We start from the raw sequence: 22,340 nt of genomic DNA, 5'->3' as shown, positions 1-22,340 counted from the left end.
ACAAGAAAAAAGCTAATTTTATGGGAGAAAATTGGAAAAATGACATTTTAGTAACAGAGTTGACATATTAAATATTTTATATATTTTTAAGTCAATATAAGAAAACAAAATATGTGGAAAATGTTACCATGTTATGAGAATAAAGTCAAAATATTATGTGGGTGACTTCATAATTATGAGGTGAAAATATATGCGAATAAAGTCCAAATAATACAAGAAAAAAGCTAATTTTATGGGAGAAAATTGGAAAAATGACATTTTAGTAACAGAGTTGACATATTAAATATTTTATATATTTTTAAGTCAATATAAGAAAACAAAATATGTGGAAAATGTTACCATGTCATGAGAATAAAGTCAAAATATTATGTGGGTGACTTCATAATTATGAGGTGAAAATATATGCGAATAAAGTCCAAATAATACAAGAAAAAAGCTAATTTTATGGGAGAAAATTGGAAAAATGACATTTTAGTAACAGAGTTGACATATTAAATATTTTATATATTTTTAAGTCAATATAAGAAAACAAAATATGTGGAAAATGTTACCATGTTATGAGAATAAAGTCAAAATATTATGTGAGTGACGTCATAATTATGAGGTGAAAATATATGCGAATAAAGTCCAAATAATACAAGAAAAAAGCTAATTTTATGGGAGAAAATTGGAAAAATGACATTTTAGTAACAGAGTTGACATATTAAATATTTTATATATTTTTAAGTCAATATAAGAAAAAAAAATTTGGAAAATGTTACCATGTCATGAGAATAAAGTCAAAATATTATGTGGGTGACTTCATAATTATGAGGTGAAAATATATGCGAATAAAGTCCAAATAATACAAGAAAAAAGTTGTAGTCTAAGGAGAAAACACATTGCAATTAATATGAGTATGATTTGACATATTAAAGAAAAAACATTTATTTTTTGTGATAATATTTTGAGAAACAAAACCAAGTTTTTTTTTAGGGGGGGGGGGGTTGCAATATTATGGGAATAAAGTTGAAATATTTTGGTGAAAGTTGATAAGTTGACGTCAGTATGACAAAGCTCCTTTCTTGAACATAAATAACTTCATATGAGTATTTCCATAACTGTTGCATCCTTTCATTTTTCGGACACCCCCGTATTACATGCAAGGATGAACAGTGGAACGTTCCAATTGGGGTTTGTTTGTCCTTATAAAGTATTCCCGTCGTGCTCCATGGTCTTATGTTGGACTGCTCCGAGTCCTGGGCAGGCGTATCCTCCTGCTGAGGGATCGAGCCAGGCGGTCCACGGCTCCACCCACGGCGCCCCCGAGCTCCTTCCTGGATGTCAGGCCCTCGATGTTCCCGCTGTACCACAGCACCCAGCCCGCCAAGGACAGGAGCACCAGCAGAGCCCCGGAGTACACCAGAAGGTCCCCGAAGTCCCGTCCTCGGATCTCCAGGGGAGCGAAGACCCCCAGCAGAAGTGATATGACGCCCAGGAGGTCCATCAGCACGGCAAACACCAGGGCCAGCTTGCAGTGGGACAAGCCGTCATACTTGGACGCCATGGCTTGTCGTCAAAAGGCTCAAAGGTGCCACACCTGTGCGCTGTGGGATGGAAGTTACAATAACCCGAAGACCCTGAACGCAGCACTCAAGTATGAAACAAAACAAAGGAAACAGCCATTATGATCAAAAAGCTTACCCTCGAAGGGGCTTCCTTTTGTGGGGGACGTGTAGAAAACACTTTTAAGCCACCGGCGGAGACCTTATCAAGTTGTCAGTTGAGTCGGTAGTAAACACTGAAATTTGACACCTCGCTTGTTCTACCTGTCCTCGATGGCGCAATCAGATGAAGGAAAAACTTTATTTCAACAAAGCGAAACAGCCTCAAAATCACAATCTCGTATTATTTTCATTTGGTGTATTTATATTAAAATGTAAAAATTTGTAAACCAGCTTAATATAGCGCAATATTAACAGACGGAAATGACGTCATCAGATGAAATTATTGTTCGCATATGGCTCGTTAAGACTCGCACTCCAAAGTAGGCTACATTGACGTGATTATATGTTTTGACTTACCTTTACATTCGCGAGGATAAGCGGTAGAAAATTAATGAATTAATGAATATAACGAAATCATCTGGCCAACTCCAGTGCTGTATAAATCACCTTGTCATCGTAACCGGAAGTGACATCACCATAGCCTTTGCTAGCAAGGATTTTGGTTGTTAGCCTCTAAGCTAGCACATCTAAATCATTGCCGTTTCCCCGCAAAACTAATAACCATCCCAAACAAAACTTTAATTTGACGAAATGCATGACATTTGATTTATTCATACTAAATTGTTATGTGGGAGCGCTTCAATATTTTGTAATGTCACAATAACCGGAAGTGTCATCGTCGTTGCTGTTAGAGTGTAAACTGGCACATTTCAAAATATCGCCCGTTTTTTCGAATAAAATTACACTCAGGTGAAATTTAATTTTATGATATGTTATTTGTTTTTATTACATGGTAGTTATTTTGGAGTGTTTCTATAAGGAAGTTCATTCTAACCGGAAGTGACGCCATCGTCTGTGCTTATAATAAATCTGATTGTTATTGTTAGCTTGTTAGCTAGCCGACAAGCTCCCAAGATGGCGACATGACAGAGTAATAGCGTCTTATTACATGTTTATGATGCAGTTATTACCAGCCTAAATGCGGTACGTACCGGCCCCATATGGGCGACTTTGCAACCCCGAAAATAAGAATCCTGTCGGAAAGGCTGAATTATACACAGAAATGAAGTCCAATGATTGGCTTGTGGTGTTATTTTGACAGCTAGCTAGCTTCTTGACTGGGTCGTTGGATCTCGTTAGCATATTCCTTCGGTATTGTTAGCAGATGATGTCATAATAATAATAATAATGTGAATATCGTGTGTCGTTAAATGTCAGAGCAGCTTTACCGCTTCGATGTATATCTATAAACGCGTTTTTACCATCGGACTATTTATTAGGTACACTTTAATGACGACCCTCACAAAGCACCACCAAGCCAAACATTGTTGTCAACTAATGAGATTTTTAACATTTTTATTATTTTTTTTACGTTTTAATATTAGTAAAAATAACATAACTAACCAGAAAAAAATGGTAAAACAATTTTAGTAGCATAGGTACACTATAATGACGACCAACACAAAGCACCACCAAGCCAAACATTGTTGTCATCTAATGGGATTTTTAAAATTTGTATTATTATTTTTTTTTACATTTTAATATTAGTAAAAATAACATAACTAACGAGAAAAAATGGTAAAACAATTTTAGTAGCATAGGTACACTATAATGACGACTAACACAAAGCACCACCAAGCCAAACATTGTTGTCATCTAATGAGATTTTTAAAATTTTTATTATTATTTTTTTACGTTTTAATATTAGTAAAAATAACATAACTAAGCAGAAAAAATGGTGAAACAATTTTAGTAGCATAGGTACACTATAATGACGACCAACGCAAAGCACCACCAAGCCAAACATTGTTCATATCACAAGAAAAAAGTTGTCATCTAAAGAGATTTTTTAAAATTTTTATTATTTTTTTTACATTTTAATATTAGTAAAAATGACATAACTAACCAGAAAAAATGGTAAAACCATGAGGTAAAACCATTTTAGTAGCATAGAGTTGAAATATTAAAGAAGTCCTGACATTAGGAGAAACAAGCAAAACAAAACAATGTTTTTTTAAAAATTAATGGAGGTAATATGATGGGAATAAAGGAGGAAAATTGAAATTAAGTCATAATATTTTGGGAAAAAATGTGTAATTGAACCCAGAAAACCTATTCTTACGAGAATAAGTACAGCCCTGAGCTAAATGGATATTATTTGCGTTCTATATTTTCCAGATATTGGCCATGGAGAATGGAAACCGGTGTGAGGTTGCAAGCGCATCCAAGAGCAACTCCGCTTCTCTCCACTTGCAGAGTAAGATGGTATTTTTGGTGTCAATGTTCCCTTTTAAAAAGGATACTGCCGGTCCTCATTGTGCTTGTTTGTCTCCTGTTCAGCTCCCAAAAATGAAGAGATTTATGAAATAACCATGCCACTGGAAGAAAGCAGCTTCGAGCAGCAAGGATTTCTCCAGCAAAGTGATGCAAACTTTGATGGTGAACTTTCATGTCCGTCTTCTATGTTAGCTGTTTCTTTGTTTTATCATTGGGATAATGGCCTATCATACCATCCTTCTCAGAGTCTCTGCCGTCTGCTGCCCACTCTTCGGTCAGCAACTCCTTCCGGGCCATGACCAACCTACGCACGCAGCTGCAGATTTCTCTGGAGAAAAATTCCTGGCTGCAGAAGAGAATCGAGGACCTGGAAGAGGAGAGGGACTTCCTTCGGTGCCAGCTGGACCGCTTCATCTCTTCCACAAAGAGTCAAGGCGATGAGCCCAGACGCTTCACCTGGAGAGGGAGGAGAGAGGATGAACGTCCCGCTGGTAGGCCCAAAACATCCATGTTATCTTCCCAAAGTCAGCACACAGCCCCCACAGTCTGGGTTTTGGCTGTCGGGTGGGGGTGTATGTGCTGGGGGGGCTTCAGTGGGCGGGGTTCATCAAGGGTTGAATGGCAGACGACCTCTGTCAGTCAACTAGTCAGCAAACATATACTGATAGATAGATAGATAGATAAAAAGAAAGAAAAAGATAGATAGATAGATAGATAAAAAGAAAAAAGATAGATAGAAAGAAAAAGGATAGATAAAAAGAAAAAAGAAAGAATAAAGATATATAAAAAGATAGATAACAGAAAAAAGAAAGAAAAAAGATAGATAAAAAGAAAAAAGAAGGAAAAAGGATAGATAAAAAGAAAAAGAAAGAAAAAAGATAGATAAAAAGATAGATAAAAGAAAAAAAGAAAGAAAAAAGATAGATAAAAAGAAAAAAGAAGGAAAAAGGATAGATAAAAAGAAAAAAGAAAGAAAAAAGATAAAAATAAAGAAAAGAAAAAAGAGATAGATAGATAGATAGATAGATAGATAGATAGATAGATAGATAGATAGATAGATAGATAAAGAAAATAAAAAAGAAAGAAAAAAGCTAGATAAAAAGAAAAAATAAAGAAAAGAAAAAAGAGATAAAAAGAAAAAAGAAAGAAAAAAGCTAGATAAAAAGGAAAAAGAAGGAAAAAGGATAGATAAAAAGAAAAAAGAAAGAAAAAAGATAGATAGATAGAGAGATAAAGAAAATAAAAAAGAAAGAAAAAAGCTAGATAAAAAGAAAAAATAAAGAAAAGAAAAAAGAGATAAAAGAAAAAAGAGAAAAGAGAAAAAAGATAGATAAAAAGAAAAAGAAGGAAAAAGGATAGATAAAAAGAAAAAAGAAAGAAAAAAGATAAAAATAAAGAAAAGAAAAAAGATATATAAAAAGAAAAAAGATAGATAGATAGATAGATAGATAGATAGATAGATAGATAGATAGATAAAGAAAATAAAAAAGAAAGAAAAAAGCTAGATAAAAAGAAAAAATAAAGAAAAGAAAAAAGAGATAAAAAGAAAAAAGAAAAAAGAGAAAAAAGATAGATAAAAAGAAAGAGAAGGAAAAAGGATAGATAAAAAGAAAAAAGAAAGAAAAAAGATAAAAATAAAGAAAAGAAAAAAGATAGATAAAAAGAAAAAAGATAGATAGATAGATAGATAGATAGATAGATAGATAGATAGATAGATAGATAGATAGATAGATAGATAGATAGATAGATAGATAGATAGATAGATAGATAGATAGATAGATAGATGGATAAAGAAAATAAAAAAAGAAAGAAAAAAGCTAGATAAAAAGAAAAACTAAAGAAAAGAAAAAAGAGATAAAAAGAAAAAAGAACAAAGAAAGAAAAAAGCTAGATAAAAAGAAATGCATAATAATAAATAATAATAATAATAATAATAATGTGGAGAATGAGCGTATATTGTAATACAATGTTGAGGTATTTAGTCGGATGATGCACATGTGTGATTGCACCTTTATTCCCTCCTATTCCCCCTCTTCTAGAGCAACAAACGACGGACTCGCCACGCTTCCCCTCTCACCAGTTCCTCCAGCGAAGGCCGGCCGGTGCGAGCGCTGCTCCCGCTGCTCCCGCCAAAAAGCACGTCTCCGACGCCGTAAGCACCCACCTGGCCTCCATGAACGCTCTGTTTACCTCTGCACCGTCCCAGGCCCTCCTTCAAGGGCTGGGCGCTGCGGGTCACTCATCCAGCGGCAGCGGCAGCGGCGCCGGCTCCGCCAGCTCCAGCCGAGCACTCCTGAATGGACACGGCAGCTTAGGAGCAGGTCATAATGCTGGAACCCGGATCTCCTCAGGTACTCTTCCGTGCCAGCAGTCGATGACCTCTGTCTTTTGGCCGTGCAACAGATTCCTTTTCGCTCTTGGGAGAATGTGACGAGTACTTGGAGCATGATGGCTACCTGGAGGAGGAGGAAATGATGCCAGTTGAGGATGCCGTCAACAGCAACAAACAGCAGCAGTTCAAGAGAAGGCGGGTATTCCGAGGCCTTAAAGAGCGGCAAAGAGGTAAGACTCAGACTCCACAAAGCCCCAGTGCAGGGGGCCCCGACCACCGCTTTGGTACCAGGAAAACCAGTTGCAATCATTCGCAAAAATCACACACTTAAAAGTGGAAAAAAAGACGCTTACTCGCTCTGTCTGCCGCTGTTCTCGGTCCTGAACCAATGCATAGCGTGACTTTTTATGCGGCAAATGGCATCTATTTGGAAATATGAACAGGCTTACTCCGTCTGATATCAAAGAAATATATAACAACATCGTCTATTTTCACCACGCTCCTTCCAGATTGTTTTTCAATGGAGAACATGTAAAAAGGGTAAATATGTCAACAATACGTCAGCCCGGCTTAGCGTGTTTTTTCGATTACCATCAAACATTTACGCCACATTGTGTGCAACGTGTTGAGCTTTTTGTTATGTTATTCATACACTGCGTGAGTCTATCAGTGTTCTTGATATTTTAAAATATCTCAATCCAATCCATTCCATAGTTTGATTCCACATGCTGAAATGCTATGGCTTTTTAACATAAAATAAAATTTTAATTTTAATTTTAATTTTAATTTTAATTTTAATTTCAATTTCAATATTAAATTAAATTAAATTAAATTAAATTAAATTAAATTAAATTAAATTAAATTAAATTAAATTAAATTAAATTAAATTAAATTAAAATTAATTTTAAAAATTTTAAATTAAAAAAAAATTAAATTAAATTAAATTAAAATTAATTTTAAAAATTTTAATTTAAAAAAAAATAAATTTCAATTTAAATTTAAAAATTAAAAAAAAATTAAATTTAATTTAAATTTAAAAATTAAAAAAAATTAAATTAAATTAAATTAAATTAAATTAAATTAAATTAAATTAAATTAAATTAAATTAAATTAAATTAAATTAATTTTAATTTAAAAAAATAAATTTAAATTTAAATTTAAAAATTAAAAAAAAATTAAATTTAAATTTAAATTTAAATTTAATTTTTGTTTAAATAAAAATTTTTAAATTTAATTTAATTTAATTTAATTTAATTTAATTTAATTTAATTTAATTTAATTTAATTTAATTTAATTTAATTTAATTTAATTTAATTTAATTTAATTTAATTTAATTTAATTTAATTTAATTTAATTTAATTTAATTTAATTTAATTTAATTTAATTTAATTTAAAAACTATGTTAGGAAAGCAGGAAGTGAACAAATAGTGATTGTAAAAGTACCAGATGGAGGGGTAGGATTTAATAAGCTTTGCTTCTTCCTACTCCTTTTGGACATGTGGAACTGGGAACTGATTATGGGATGCACTCAATTGGAATCTGATGCATGTTCAAATGAAATTAAACCATTAGCATTACCAAAATCAGTTAGCATAGCGCAGGTTATGTCGCCTTTGTCCAATGATGTCATCAGTGGGTGACTCTCAAACGTGCCACTTCCCATTTGAATGCTGAAGCTTCCTATTTCATTGTCTGCCTTTCAGTAAAAGACGCCGCCGGAGTGCTCTTCCGCTACAAGAAGATCCTCCTCACATACCAGCGTCTGAAAAACATGTCCAAAGCCTTCCAGATCCACGGCGTGGACCGCAACACGGTGGCTTCCACCACGCCCATCGCAGAGCTGCTCCTGGTGGCGCCGGAGAAAGTGGCGCTGGTGGGGGAGTTCGACCCCTCCAAGGAGAAGCTGCTGGACTACGCCCGCCGCTGCTACACGGCGCTGGATGAGGAGACGCTGAGCCGGGTGCAAGCCCTGAAGAAGAACAACCTGCTCCTGCCCATCTCATACAGGTTCAGACACTGACCGTCTCAGAGGACGTCTTTTTCACTTTTGTGGTGATGGCTTTCCTTTTCTTTGGCGCACCGCCGCTTGGGAGACATCATGAAGAGCCAAAAGTAGAGATGCTTGTTATCTTTTTTTTTTTTTTTTCAAACCGATATAATACACGTCACTACTATCAGGGGAAGCAGAGTATAGAGGGGGGAGGAGCAAACAGCTGCGGCCCAGCAGGGTGCACTGTATTCAGGCGCACGCTCCGAGGACCTGGTGTGACACCACAGAGGTTTCTGGCCAATCTTTTGTACTTTTCAAACGGCACGAGGTTTATTTGTGTATGCTACATAGTCCCCCCCCCCCCCAACCCCCACCCACTCATCACACAGCATTTGGTACAACTAGCACGCAAAATGTCTTCCTCTTAAAGTAAACATTTGTTCACAAGTGAGCTCAGAGGATGTCAGGGGAAAAAAAGGAGCGCTTGATTTGCGGGTAATCTCCCCTCATCGGAGTGTTATTGGTAATCGGAGCTACTTTTAATGTTAAGGGATTTATCGGTATGATGTCATGTTAATTGTCGTGCACCCCAAGTAAAAGGTGAGCTAATAAGCGTCCACCCATCACGAGGGACACACTGCATTCTTGCGATGCATTTGTCACGTATTCTTTCACGGGAACGTGTTGGTAGCGACTTCTCAAGCACGTCCGGTGGCTCCAGACCAAAATGACATTATGAGCATAAACAAAGAGGCATCCAGACCTATGGACAATTCCGACTCTTCACTTAGTCTAACATGCATGTGTTTTGGGGTACAACATGCAACCACTAGTCCACTCCGTGACCCTCATGATGCTCACTTTATTATGTTCCACTCTATGTGATGTAAAATCTGATTTATGAGGTTAGGCTAACATTTGGATACAGTAATAATTCAAACTATACAGCTATGTGGCTTCACACGGTTTTTTTTTCGAGTGCACTGATTTTGTACCGTAATGTTTGTAAGAAAAACGCAGCCCGTATTTATATTCAATGTGGTGTTTTTTTGTGTGTCTTATTTGTATTTTTGTCAACCTTCCTTCTATCACTTGCCCTTTTAAAGTGTCGTCCAACAATTAAAACAAATTTGGATTTTGAAAAAGTCTCTAATTGCTGTTATTTATTAAATAAAACGCGAACATTGCTATAAAATTATACACGCAAAGACGAATAATTCATTACGTTCCGTCATCACGTTGAAGTATAACGTTCAATTACCCCGAAAACATGGAAATTAAAAATTAGTCACAAAGGTTGTTTGGTGTTCTAACTAATCTATTTCACATCAAACAACGGCGTTGTTTTTACAGGAACGCCGAGTTAAGTCCTGGCGGACATTTTGCGGAAGTTCGTCCATCCGCTTCCGGTGCTGGGGAGACCTGGGAGTCGGGTAGAGGAAGAAAAAGCGGGCATACTGTTTTCTTTCTACTTATCGCCAGCGTCTTTCCCCTCGATATCGTTCCGATTTTTATTCAGTCAAGCGACTGTGCTTTTTGGGCCAGTGGGCTTCGGGGATTTGTGTTTTTGCAGCGGTGGAATAGCCTCATTCATTCGGCTGTCGTAGCTAGCCAGCTAGCTAGCAGCTAGGCCTATTCTTCTGGACTTTGCTATTAGCTTGTCTTGCTAACCCACGCGAACACGTTTCTCTCCAATGACTTTGCTCACGAATTGTAAATAACCACTACACTGCTCGTTTGTGTGCACGTCAAATAATTCTAAGACATATATCCCGAGGTACATCTTGAATTGAGGCCAATTGCGGTGTGCACACTTGGCAAGGCGTTTGTTTTTTTGTGTCACTTTTGTTGCCAGCTTGAAGCTAGCCATCGCCAACTGAATAACGCAGTCGCGGAAAGCCGCCAAAGCTTACCGAGATGTCGGACTTCGACGAATTTGAAAGGCAGCTGTCCGAAAACAAACAAGGTAAGCGCACACTCTTCGCTATTTGATAACATAAGTGTGATTATCGTCGATTTGTCTCGCCGCCATGACGCTATTCCGCAATGGATGGGTCTATTTGCTGGAACGCGAGCGAGTTAGCCGCATACTCAGGACGCCAGCAATTTTTAAACTGTTGCATTTTGGATAACATTTAAACGCATTTTACGAATAAAATGATGCAAGTGAAGCATGTCATGAATCATGACAATTAATTTCGATTAAAACGCCACCCTGCTGTTATTTACAGCACACGGGGATCCAGTGTTTACCAAAGGACTGCGATCTATTGGTGGCGCTACATAGCGGGTCATGTCTAATTTGCATAATTGTCAATGGCAGCATTTATATCTCGCTTATAACCCTAATTTAACAAGAAAAACATTTTTTATGTCTAATTTCATGACTTAATAATTACATTTAGGAATTAAATACAGCATTAAATATTACAAAAATGTGTAATCAACACTGCCCAGGACTTAATCATGCCCGGGTCTTGTGTCCAGCCGAGCGGGACAAGGAGAACCGCCACCACCGTCGCTCCGGTTCCCGCAGCCGCAGCAGAGACAGGAAGAGGAGAAGCAGAGACAGGGACAGACGCAGCCGGGATCGCCGTGGCGACAGTAAGGATCGCAGACACAGACGCAGGTGAGTGCCACCCTTGGTGTATCTCGGACAGACAAGCCGGGAGTTCCCCCGTGCTGGCCAAAGACTCCGACATCCCAGCTCCTGGCTTTTCCATTGGCACAGTTTGCTCATATTGATTTTTATCCCAATTCATAAGCACGCATAGACACACACTTCTTCCTTACGACCCAACCGGGAGTCCACGCATGTTTTCCAGTCCCTTTGGGTGTATGTTGTTTTTGTCAGCCGACTAAAAACAGAATATTGAGCACTTGAAAGTGTTTATTTGAAACGCCACCGGGTACTTATTGCACTTAAGTGCATCTATTTTTACACCTTTGCAGCGGATCTCTGCACCAATGGTAAGAAATTGACTCGTACTGGTATAAATTGAAATGCCACACTGTACTGACATTTGTATATACGTGAGAAAATAAGACATACGTCATAGAAAAGCTGTTTGTCGCCTTCTAAATCTGGTTATGTAGTAATAGAAGTCAAGGAGATTAGAACTCAGCCATTAAATATCTACACCGCTGTGTAAGTCTATATATATAGGTCTAAGTATACTATCTGTTGATTCATTGATCATACTGTTTATAATTTATATAATCTGCAATAACCATACTCTACTCTAGTCACTTCACTGCAATACTGTACATATTACTGCTATTATATATTGTCATATCCATACTGTTTATAATCTGTATAATCTACAATAGCCATATTATAGTCATTTCCATACCCTAGTCACTCCATTGCAATACTGTATATATTACTGTTATTATATATTGTCATACCCACACTGTTTATAATCTGTATAATCTACAATAGCCATATTATAGTCATTTATATCCCTGTACATATCCTCACTGTATTATAGTCATAGCCTGTATAGTTTTATTTACATAGATCCGTCCATACTAATGTACTTATAAAAATTGCACTTCTGGTTGGATGCTAACTGCATTTTGTTGCCCTGTACAAGTGACATGAGCAATAACAATAAAGTTGAATCTAATCTAATCTAATCTAAGCAGGAGGGTTGAAGTTTAAGAAAGAAGTACAGGCTCCTATGCATACAGGTAGTGGTTTGCTCCGTAACAAATTGGAGAATCAGTGTTTGTGTGTGGATATCTTGTTTAGACTCCAACGCAAACATAACATCTCCCTGCAAGGGCTCTGTTAGCGTTACTGTTCGGGACGCTCCGGTCACGGTTTCGTGCCGCCCGTTGGGTTCACCTTTACATCTTTACTGCGGCGACAGGGGCTCAGGAGTATGCAACACCCTCTGCTGGTCGCGGTAGTAAATGCAATAATCGCTGTTTTAAATTAAATTTATGCTCAAATTTTAAATTAAATTAAATTTAATTAATTTTAATTTTAATTTTAATTTTAATTTTAATTTTAATTTTAATTTTAATTTTAATTTTAATTTTAATTTTAATTTTAATTTTAATTTTAATTTTAATTTTAATTTAATTTTTTTTTAAATAATTTAATTTAATTTAATTTTCTTTCATTAAATTAAATTAAATTTAACTTAACTTAACTTAATTTTTCTTCTGTGATACACCACAATGACGCAGAACACAATGTGCATTCATATGCTGTTTGCCGAAAAATATGCAAAGTTGCACTTAGTCTTCCCTGTCACTCTGCAGAAGGTGAACGGTTATGTAGCGTCAAAAAGATGCATATTTCATAAACTGCTGTGCAGCAACCTTTTTTCATAAACGAGGCCCCAATTTCTCATTTTTAAATTTTTACTGTCCATTTTTTATGAATGAATTTGATTTTGTCCAATTGAATACCTTGAACTTGTATTCAACTTATTTTGTGTTAAGTAATTTTTTAATGATCATTTTTGAGTTGTTTAGTTTTATTTTACACATACAGGTACATAAATGTATGCCCCCCCTCCCTTTTAAGTGCGCAAAGAAACAAATACTTGGTTTTCTTCATCCTTATTTGAATCACACAATTACCAGTTCTTCACATTGAAGGCTGGACAAGATTTACCAGAAGTAGAAGAACAAAATACTTCATATAGAGCCATAATGTTTACATTGAGACTTCTTGCGCTACAGCATTTAGCTATTGGCCTAAACAGACTCGTATGGGGGGGGGGGCGTCCTGGGTGCGGATGACTTGCTAGCAGTTTACAATGGAAGTGAAGTGCAAATGTTGACTGGTTTGAGAGAAATGTGAAATCCCTCCCAATGTCATTTCAGCTCACCACCGAGCTACCCACAGGACAATACAGCAAGGTAATACAGCAAACAAACCCCAAAGCCACCCATCCAATGACCCCCCCACATTTCAATACATTGTTTCTTCTTTGGCCCAACCTTTGCCCCAGTCTGTGGACGTCTCCCGTCATTCCGTATCTTCATATCTCTCTCCAACAGCCGCTCTCCGCACCGCGAGAAGAAGAAGAAGGTGAAGAAGTACTGGGATGTGCCGCCGCCTGGTTTTGAAAACATCAGCCCCATGCAGTACAAAGCCATGCAAGGTACCCTCCCTTGGCTCACAGACTGTACCACTCACTCATTTTAGGGGGGGGGTATGTACATATATAGGCCGCATTGTTCTCAGCTGCCCATGTCATAACGACATGGGCCCCAAACCACGGGTGTAACGCGGCTAATTAACAGTGCCAAACCACGGGTGTAACACGGCGACTTAACAGTGCCAAAACACGGGTGTAACACGGCGACTTAACGGTGCCAAACCACGGGTGTAACACGGCTAATTAACAGTGCCAAACCACGCGTGTAACGCGGCTAATAGTGCCAAATCACGGGTGTAATGCGGCTAATAGTGCCAAACCACGGGTGTAACACGGCGACTTAACGGTGCCAAACCACGGGTGTAACACAGCGACTTAACAGTGCCAAACCACGGGTGTAACACGGCTAATTAACAGTGCCAAACCACGGGTGTAACGTGGCTAATTAACAGTGCCAAACCACGGGTGTAACGCGGCGACTTAACGGTGCCAAACCACGGGTGTAACGCGGCTAATTAACGGTGCCAAACCACGGGTGTAACGCGGCTAATTAACGGTGCCAAACCACGGGTGTAACGCGGCTAATTAACGGTGCCAAACCACGGGTGTAACGCGGCTAATTAACGGTGCCAAACCACGGGTGTAACACGGCGACTTAACGGTGCCAAACCACGGGTGTAACGCGGCTAATTAACAGTGCCAAACCACGGGTGTAACGTGGCTAATTAACAGTGCCAAACCACGGGTGTAACGCGGCTAATTAACAGTGCCAAACCACGGGTGTAACGCGGCTAATTAACAGTGCCAAACCACGGGTGTAACGCGGCTAATTAACAGTGCCAAACCACGGGTGTAACACGGCTAATTAACAGTGCCAAACCACGGGTGTAACGCGGCTAATTAACAGTGCCAAACCACGGGTGTAACGTGGCTAATTAACAGTGCCAAACCACGGGTGTAACGCGGCTAATTAACAGTGCCAAACCACGGGTGTAACGCGGCTAATTAACAGTGCCAAACCACGGGTGTAACGCGGCTAATTAACGGTGCCAAACCACAAGTGTAACACGGCGACTTAACAGTGCCAAACCACGGGTGTAACGCGGCTAATTAACAGTGCCAAACCACGGGTGTAACGCGGCTAATTAACAGTGCCAAACCACGGGTGTAACGCGGCTAATTAACAGTGCCAAACCACGGGTGTAACGCGGCTAATTAACGGTGCCAAACCACAAGTGTAACACGGCGACTTAACAGTGCCAAACCACGGGTGTAACGCAGCTAATTAACGGTGCCAAGCCACGGGTGTAACGCGGCTAATTAACGGTGCCAAACCACGGGTGTAACGCGGCTAATTAACGGTGCCAAACCACGGGTGTAACGCGGCTAATTAACGGTGCCAAACCACGGGTGTAACGCGGCTAATTAACAGTGCCAAACCACGGGTGTAACGCGGCTAATTAACAGTGCCAAACCACGGGTGTAACGCGGCTAATTAACAGTGCCAAACCACGGGTGTAACACGGCTAATTAACAGTGCCAAACCACAAGTGTAACACGGCGACTTAACAGTGCCAAACCACGGGTGTAACACGGCGACTTAACGGTGCCAAACCACGGGTGTAACACGGCGACTTAACGGTGCCAAACCACGGGTGTAACACGGCGACTTAACGGTGCCAAACCACGGGTGTAACACGGCGACTTAACGGTGCCAAACCACGGGTGTAACACGGCGACTTAACGGTGCCAAACCACGGGTGTAACACGGCGACTTAACGGTGCCAAACCACGGGTGTAACACGGCGACTTAACGGTGCCAAACCACGGGTGTAACACGGCTAATTAACGGTGCCAAACCACGGGTGTAACACTGCTAATTAACAGTGCCAAACCACGGGTGTAACGCTGCTAATTAACAGTGCCAAACCACGGGTGTAACACTGCTAATTAACAGTGCCAAACCACGGGTGTAACGCGGCTAATTAACGGTGCCAAACCACGGGTGTAACACGGCTAATTAACGGTGCCAAACCACCGGTGTAACATGGCGAGTTAAAGGTTGATGGCAACAAACAACACGCCATTTTTTGATGCTAACCAAGCGGGCGAACGCAAACGGGGGCAATATTTTGAATGTTTGGGGGTGCGGTCACCGAGGTCCCACTGCTGTCTTCACCGTGTGTCCACAGCTGCAGGCCAGATCCCAGCAACAGCCCTCTTGCCCACCATGACTCCAGACGGCCTGGCCGTCACCCCCACCCCGGTGCCCGTGGTGGGCAGCCAGATGACCCGGCAGGCCCGCCGGCTGTACGTGGGAAACATCCCCTTTGGCATCACGGAGGTCAGACAGAAGAGCGCCACTGATTCGACTGTCGGCTAACGCCATATTTTAACCGTGCCACTCGTCTGCAGGAGTCAATGATGGACTTCTTCAACGCTCAGATGCGTTTGGGTGGTCTCACCCAGGCCCCAGGGAACCCCGTGCTGGCAGTGCAGATCAACCAGGATAAGAATTTTGCCTTCCTTGAGGTGGGGCGCCCCCGTCGCGTGGTTTCTCCCGTGCAGACGTATCTATGACGAGCAGAAAAAGACAATAACCTGACTTTTCCTGCCCAGTTCCGCTCAGTGGATGAGACCACTCAGGCAATGGCTTTTGATGGAATCATCTTTCAAGGCCAGAGCCTGAAAATCCGCCGTCCCCACGATTACCAGCCACTGCCGGGCATGAGCGAGAACCCCAGTGTCTATGTGCCTGGTACACAGACAATTAATGGTTTTTACTACTATTACTACTGTTTGCATCATTCATACACCATTTGAGCAAAACTCCACAGGAGCTGGCACTGTTTGCTGTCCTCAAAGGTGTTCTTGTCTCCAGGCGTGGTGTCCACCGTGGTGCCCGACTCGGCTCACAAGCTCTTCATCGGCGGTCTGCCCAACTACCTGAATGACGACCAGGTGAGCGGCTCGCCCGGCGAAGCCCATTGCCTGCTTACCTGGACGCTTTATGTGACGGGGGAAACTTGGTATTCGTGTCGCAGGTGAAGGAGCTGCTGACGTCATTCGGACCGCTGAAGGCCTTCAACCTGGTGAAGGACAGCGCCACGGGCCTGTCTAAAGGATACGCCTTCTGTGAATACGTTGACGTCAACCTCAACGACCAGGTGAGCGCTGCAGCGACGCTACATCGCATCGCCACGGCCCGCTCTTCCGCTCCTGACACTTGGCGTCATTGCAGGCTATTGCTGGGCTCAACGGCATGCAGCTGGGCGACAAAAAGCTCCTGGTGCAGCGAGCCAGCGTGGGATCCAAGAACGCCACCCTGGTATGTGGCTGGTCCGGGCTCGCTCACGAGCCTCCTTTTTTTCATTTGATCAACAATGAGCGTTATTGTAGTTTTGTTAAACAGCCACCTCCATCTTAATGATGCCTTCTTAGTCTTAGGTCAGTAGGGGAATGTTTCCACCATCTTTATGTAGGACATGAACATAAACGTCTTTCTTTGTCTGCACACTCTAAAGATATAAAAACAGCTAAAAGAGGCGGCTAATTAATGCATGTAATGGGATGCAAATATTCAATCTATAAAACCTTCTGGAAATGAGCATGTGAGCTGCATATGAAGCTTTATTATGATTATTATTTTTCTTATTCTCTTATTTTATTCTTATTTTATTCGTATTGCCTTATTTTATTCTTATTGTATTCTTCTTTTATTTTATTCTCTTATTTTATTCTATTTTTTTATTTTATTCTTATTCTCTTATTTTATTCCCTTATTTTGTTCTTACTCTCATTTTGTTCTTACTCTCTTATTTTATTCTTATTTTGTTCTTATTTTGTTCTTATTCTCTTATTTTATTCTTATTGCCTTATTTTATTCTTATTTTATTATTCTCTTATTTTATTATTCTCTTATTTTATTCTAATCTTTTATTTTATTCCCTTATTTTATTCTTATTCTCTTATTTTATTCCCTTATTTTTTCTTATTCTCATTTTATTCCCTTATTTTGTTCTTAGTCTTATTTTGTTCTTATTTTGTTCTTATTCTCTTATTTTGTTCTTATTCTCTTCTTATTCTCTTATTTTATTCTTATTTTGTTCTTATTTTTTTCTTATTCTCTTATTTTGTTCTTATTCTCTTATTTTGTTCTTATTCTCTTCTTATTCTCTTATTTTATTCTTATTGCCTTATTTTATTCTTATTGTATTTTTCTCTTATTTTATTCTATTCTTTTATTTTATTTTATTCCCTTATTTTATTTTTATTCTCTTATTTTATTCCCTTATTTTGTTCTTACTCTCTTATTTTGTTCTTACTCTCTTATTTAATTCTTATTTTGTTCTTATTTTGTTCTTATGTTGTTCTTATTTTGTTCTTATTCTCTTATTTTGTTCTTATTCCATTCTTCTCTTATTTTATTCTTATTCTCTTATTTTATTCTTATTCTCAAATTATTTTAAATATTTTTTTCATTTATTATTGTTGTTGTTTTGAACATTGCTTCGCCCAAGAAGCATGGTGACACCACACCACAGCTAGCTACCAGCCAGTTAGCTTCAGCACACACTGGCTCCCGAAGGTAACGCTATTATTATTATTATTTTGCTGTGTGAAATCAATCACCCGAGAAGGAATTTCCCCAAATCCTCGGTATGCCACGTTATCCTGAATGTACCTGGATAGGAGACCTTTTATTGGAGCCTTATGGAGGGGTGTCACAGGAGCGTACCATCACGTGCATCAATTAGCTTCCCCTCTCGACACGTCTACTATAAAGTGTCGGCGCATGAACCGATGAGGTCTAACACGTCCTGTCACCTCCTGTCTTTGCAGACCACCATAAACCAGACCCCCGTCACGCTGCAGGTGCCGGGCCTGAACAGCAGCGTGACCCAAATCGGCGGCCTGCCCACCGAAGTGCTGTGCCTGATGAACATGGTGGCGCCCGAGGAGCTGCTGGACGACGACGAGTACGAGGAGATCGTGGAAGACGTCCGGGACGAGTGCAGCAAATACGGCCAGGTCAAGAGCATCGAGATCCCGCGGCCCGTCGACGGCCTGGAGGTGCCCGGCACCGGGAAGGTAAGGCGCCGCGGCCCGCTCCTCGTCCGCTCTTTCACGACCAACCCGCTTTGACGGTTGTTCTCCTTGTCCACGTTCAGATCTTTGTGGAGTTCATGTCGGTGTTCGACTCCCAGAAAGCCATGCAGGGCCTGACAGGAAGGAAGTTTGCCAACAGGGTGGTGGTGACCAAGTACTGCGACCCGGACGCGTACCACCGCCGGGACTTCTGGTAGAGGAGGCCTGACGTGGGGAGGGGGTGGGCGCGGGAGGGGGGGCATTGGAGACAACAGCGTCATTCAAATTTGAGAAGTGGGGGTTTCTTGTTGTTGTTGGGAGGGGGATGGGCATAGCTGTTTTTTTTTGTTTTGTTTATTGAAAAATGTGTGTTCTAATAGGTCCAGGTTGGGGTCAACCATTTTTATACTTTACCGGGGAGGGCGGGGCGGGGAGGGGCGGGTTTGGGCGACACAACACATGGATGTTTGTATTTAACGGAAGGAAGGTCGGCTGTACACGATGGAGAGTTATCATTCACTAGCGCTAACGTCCACTTCACTTAACGCCGTCTTTTAGGAAGACTAGAACGGACATCTTTTTTTTTTTGTTTTGTCAGACTACTGCCCCCCCCAGGAGGATTTGTGGCCAATGTTTAGTGTTCTTGTTCCAATAATAGCGTGTGTAGCTTCACTGTAGGATCCATCACATCAGCTGCAATGTTTGCTTCACAGGAGATGATTAAAAAAACAAAAACAAAACACAGATTGGGATTTAGCTTACCAAAAGCCTTAACATGATTCATAACCGTTTGCTTAGGAAAAGCCCCTCCTTTAATTAGTCAATTTCACTTATCTTCTACCTACCTACCTACACTCTCCTTGCTAATTGAACTGTAACATGTGCTTGGACCCGCTCGGCAGTTCTTTCTTTCTTTCCTGTTTGTTTGTGTGCATCGTCTCTCCTCTCTGACAAGACCAAATAAAAACATGAATAATGATCATACGCCTCGTCCGCTCATTCGAAATATGCCACAAATATTCATATGACATGTGTTTCTCATCATTGTAGAATCTATACAACCCCTGAAACAAATGACTGCCAGCTACTATCAGGAGAACCAGAGCATGGAGAGGGCGAGGAGCCACCTGCTGTGGCCCAGCAAGGTGTACTGTATTCAGGCACATGCTCCGAGCAGACAGTGCGACACCACGGAGATCTCCGGCAAAAACGTTGACACTTTTTCAAACGCAGTGTTTTACGACGGGTCCTCAACATCACAAGCAGGAGAAAAAAGGAGCGCTTGATTTGCCTCATTGGAGCATTTTTTTAAAAGGCTTGGATTTATCAGTATGATAATAATCATACAGTCATAATGTTTTTATCATGTCCAAAAAACATACTGTATACAATAAATTATGTAGTATAAAATATATTTAGATGTATTACTTTAATGCTAATATATATTTCTAATTTGTATCATAATATAACTTATGTATTTATCACACCACCACTGTATAAAAATGACTATTATCAACTATCAACTGGCCGTAGTACTACTGGTTGTAGTTAGCTGTAATGTCCACACGGTGGAGCTGTTTGCCACTTGCACACCGTGCTGTGTGACAGTATACTGGATGTATGTACTGGATGATGACTTCCAGATATAGAAGCCTGCAAGGTAAGCATCACGTGAACCTTCTCTATGATGCTCATTTCTATCATTTCTGTCTGCATGGCCCGAAACATCAACCCCTGAAACATCAACAACATCATGGAACATTGACCCTTGACCCCATTTCATAAGCATGACATAATATGAGATCAAGAGTAGACCCCCCCCCCCTTCTCCCCCGCTCATGGCTGGTGTCAAAACTAGAATGGATATTGTTCTTCATGCATTGGAGGCTGTGTGCTATGACTTGCTAACCTATTTGATGCTAATGCATGCTATCATATCTAGTGTCTAATTATGCTATCACATAGGGTGTGTATGCATGCTATCATATAGGGTGTGTATGCATGCATGCTATGCTATCATATAGGATGTGTATGCATACATGCTATGCTATCATACATATAGGTCATTTATGCATGCTATCATATAGGGCGTGTATGCATGCATGCTATGCTATCATATAGGATGTGTATGCATGTATGCTATGCTATCATATAGGACATGTATGCATGCTATCATATAGGGTGTGTATGCATGCTATCATATAGGGTGTGTATGCATACTATCATATAGTTCGTGTATGCATGCTATCATATAGGGTGTGTATGCATACTATCATATAGTTCGTGTATGCATGCTATCATATAGGGCGTGTATGCATGCATGCTATGCTATCATATAGGACATGTATGCATGCTATCATATAGGGTGTGTATGCATACTATCATATAATTCGTGTATGCATGCTATCATATAGGGCGTGTATGCATGCTATCATATAGGTCATGTATGCATGCTATCATATCGGGTGTGTATACATTCTATCATATAGGACGTGTATGTATGCATGCTATCATATAGGGTGTGTATGCATGCTATCATATAGGTCATGTATGCATGCTATCATATAGGTCATGTATGCATGCTATCATATAGGGTGTGTATGCATACTATCATATAGGATGTGTATGCAGGCATGCTATGCTATCATATAAGGTGTGTATACATTCTATCATATAGGACGTGTATGTATGCATGCTATCATATAGGGTGTGTATGCATACTATCATATAATTCGTGTATGCATGCTATCATATAGGGCGTGTATGCATGCTATCATATAGGTCATGTATGCATGCTATCATATCGGGTGTGTATACATTCTATCATATAGGACGTGTATGTATGCATGCTATCATATAGGGTGTGTATGCATGCTATCATATAGGTCATGTATGCATGCTATCATATAGGGTGTGTATGCATGCTATCATATAGGTCATGTATGCATGCTATCATATAGGTCATGTATGCATGCTATCATATAGGTCATGTATGCATGCTATCATATAGGTCATGTATGCATGCTATCATATAGGGTGTGTATGCATACTATCATATAGGATGTGTATGCAGGCATGCTATGCTATCATATAAGGTGTGTATACATTCTATCATATAGGACGTGTATGTATGCATGCTATCATATAGGACGTGTATGCATGCATGCTATGCTATCATATAGGATGTGTATGCATGCTATCATATAGGGTGTGTATGCATGCATGCTATGCTATCATATAGGACGTGTATGCATGCATGCATGCTATGCTATGCTATCATATAGGACGTGTATGCATGCATGCTATGCTATCATATAGGGCGTGTATGCATGCATGCTATGCTATCATATAGGGCGTGTATGCATGCATGCTATGCTATCATATAGGGCGTGTATGCATGCATGCTATGCTATCATATAGGGCGTGTATGCATGCATGCTATGCTATCATACAGGGCGTGTATGCACGCATGCTATGCTATCATAACTGTCGTGCAAGCACGCGTGATTCAGTGGTGCTGACAGCAGCAGTTGACCCACGTGGAGAGCAAAAGTAGTGAGCATCAGCAATGCAGTATCAGTGCATTATTGATGGGCTGGATGGAGCTTTTGGGCTCAAATGACGAGGAAGAAGCCCAGAGAGGATGCATCATGGAAGGACGTGTGACGTGTGGAACCAGGCATGTTTCATATGTTTCATGGCCGCCCTGGAAACCACGGCAGTAGTAGAAAGGCTGCATTCTCATTCCCGGACAGGACGCCACTGGTCACCAAGCTGCAGCTCGTCTTGTCGTTTTGTCCGCCATCAACCTCAACAACTGCCAGAA

General features: G+C 40.1%; 3 protein-coding genes across 8 annotated transcripts; 2 read left to right on the top strand and 1 right to left on the bottom strand.

The window, feature by feature from the left end:
* Positions 1 to 635: 635 nt before the first annotated feature.
* On the bottom strand, positions 636 to 2,340 carry LOC131106843 (transmembrane protein 238-like). Of its 2 annotated transcripts, none has more exons than XM_058056299.1 (3): positions 2,064 to 2,340; positions 1,684 to 1,808; positions 636 to 1,586 (listed from the first exon to the last, which is right to left on the bottom strand). In XM_058056299.1, exon 3 carries the CDS (start codon positions 1,544 to 1,546, stop codon positions 1,217 to 1,219), a length of 330 nt encoding a protein of 109 aa, XP_057912282.1. In that variant the 5' UTR covers positions 1,547 to 1,586; positions 1,684 to 1,808; positions 2,064 to 2,340; the 3' UTR covers positions 636 to 1,216. The 2 variants fall into 2 exon arrangements, with proteins under 2 accessions (XP_057912282.1, XP_057912283.1); XM_058056300.1 differs by having other exon boundaries at positions 2,154 to 2,171.
* ccdc106a (coiled-coil domain containing 106a) lies at positions 1,332 to 9,451 on the top strand. 4 transcript variants are annotated; one of them, XM_058056298.1, is made up of 7 exons: positions 1,332 to 1,570; positions 3,885 to 3,963; positions 4,047 to 4,145; positions 4,229 to 4,474; positions 6,023 to 6,304; positions 6,387 to 6,545; positions 8,020 to 9,451. In XM_058056298.1, exons 2-7 carry the CDS (start codon positions 3,894 to 3,896, stop codon positions 8,334 to 8,336), a joined length of 1,173 nt encoding a protein of 390 aa, XP_057912281.1. In that variant the 5' UTR covers positions 1,332 to 1,570; positions 3,885 to 3,893; the 3' UTR covers positions 8,337 to 9,451. The 4 variants fall into 4 exon arrangements, with proteins under 4 accessions (XP_057912281.1, XP_057912280.1, XP_057912278.1 ...); XM_058056297.1 differs by having other exon boundaries at positions 1,332 to 1,636; XM_058056295.1 differs by lacking the exon at positions 1,332 to 1,570 and adding an exon at positions 1,828 to 2,690.
* A 238-nt stretch (positions 9,452 to 9,689) lies between these two features.
* u2af2a (U2 small nuclear RNA auxiliary factor 2a) lies at positions 9,690 to 19,493 on the top strand. 2 transcript variants are annotated; one of them, XM_058056293.1, is made up of 12 exons: positions 9,690 to 10,272; positions 10,794 to 10,935; positions 13,149 to 13,184; positions 13,326 to 13,429; positions 15,619 to 15,770; positions 15,842 to 15,958; positions 16,046 to 16,184; positions 16,308 to 16,387; positions 16,471 to 16,593; positions 16,668 to 16,754; positions 18,269 to 18,517; positions 18,598 to 19,493. In XM_058056293.1, exons 1-12 carry the CDS (start codon positions 10,224 to 10,226, stop codon positions 18,730 to 18,732), a joined length of 1,413 nt encoding a protein of 470 aa, XP_057912276.1. In that variant the 5' UTR covers positions 9,690 to 10,223; the 3' UTR covers positions 18,733 to 19,493. The 2 variants fall into 2 exon arrangements, with proteins under 2 accessions (XP_057912276.1, XP_057912275.1); XM_058056292.1 differs by having other exon boundaries at positions 16,046 to 16,202.
* The last annotated feature ends 2,847 nt before the right edge of the window (positions 19,494 to 22,340 follow it).

Source organism: Doryrhamphus excisus, chromosome 19, assembly GCF_030265055.1.
Source record: "Doryrhamphus excisus isolate RoL2022-K1 chromosome 19, RoL_Dexc_1.0, whole genome shotgun sequence".
NCBI classification, from domain to species: Eukaryota; Metazoa; Chordata; class Actinopteri; order Syngnathiformes; family Syngnathidae; genus Doryrhamphus; species Doryrhamphus excisus.
This window is presented reverse-complemented; position numbering and strand designations above follow the sequence as displayed.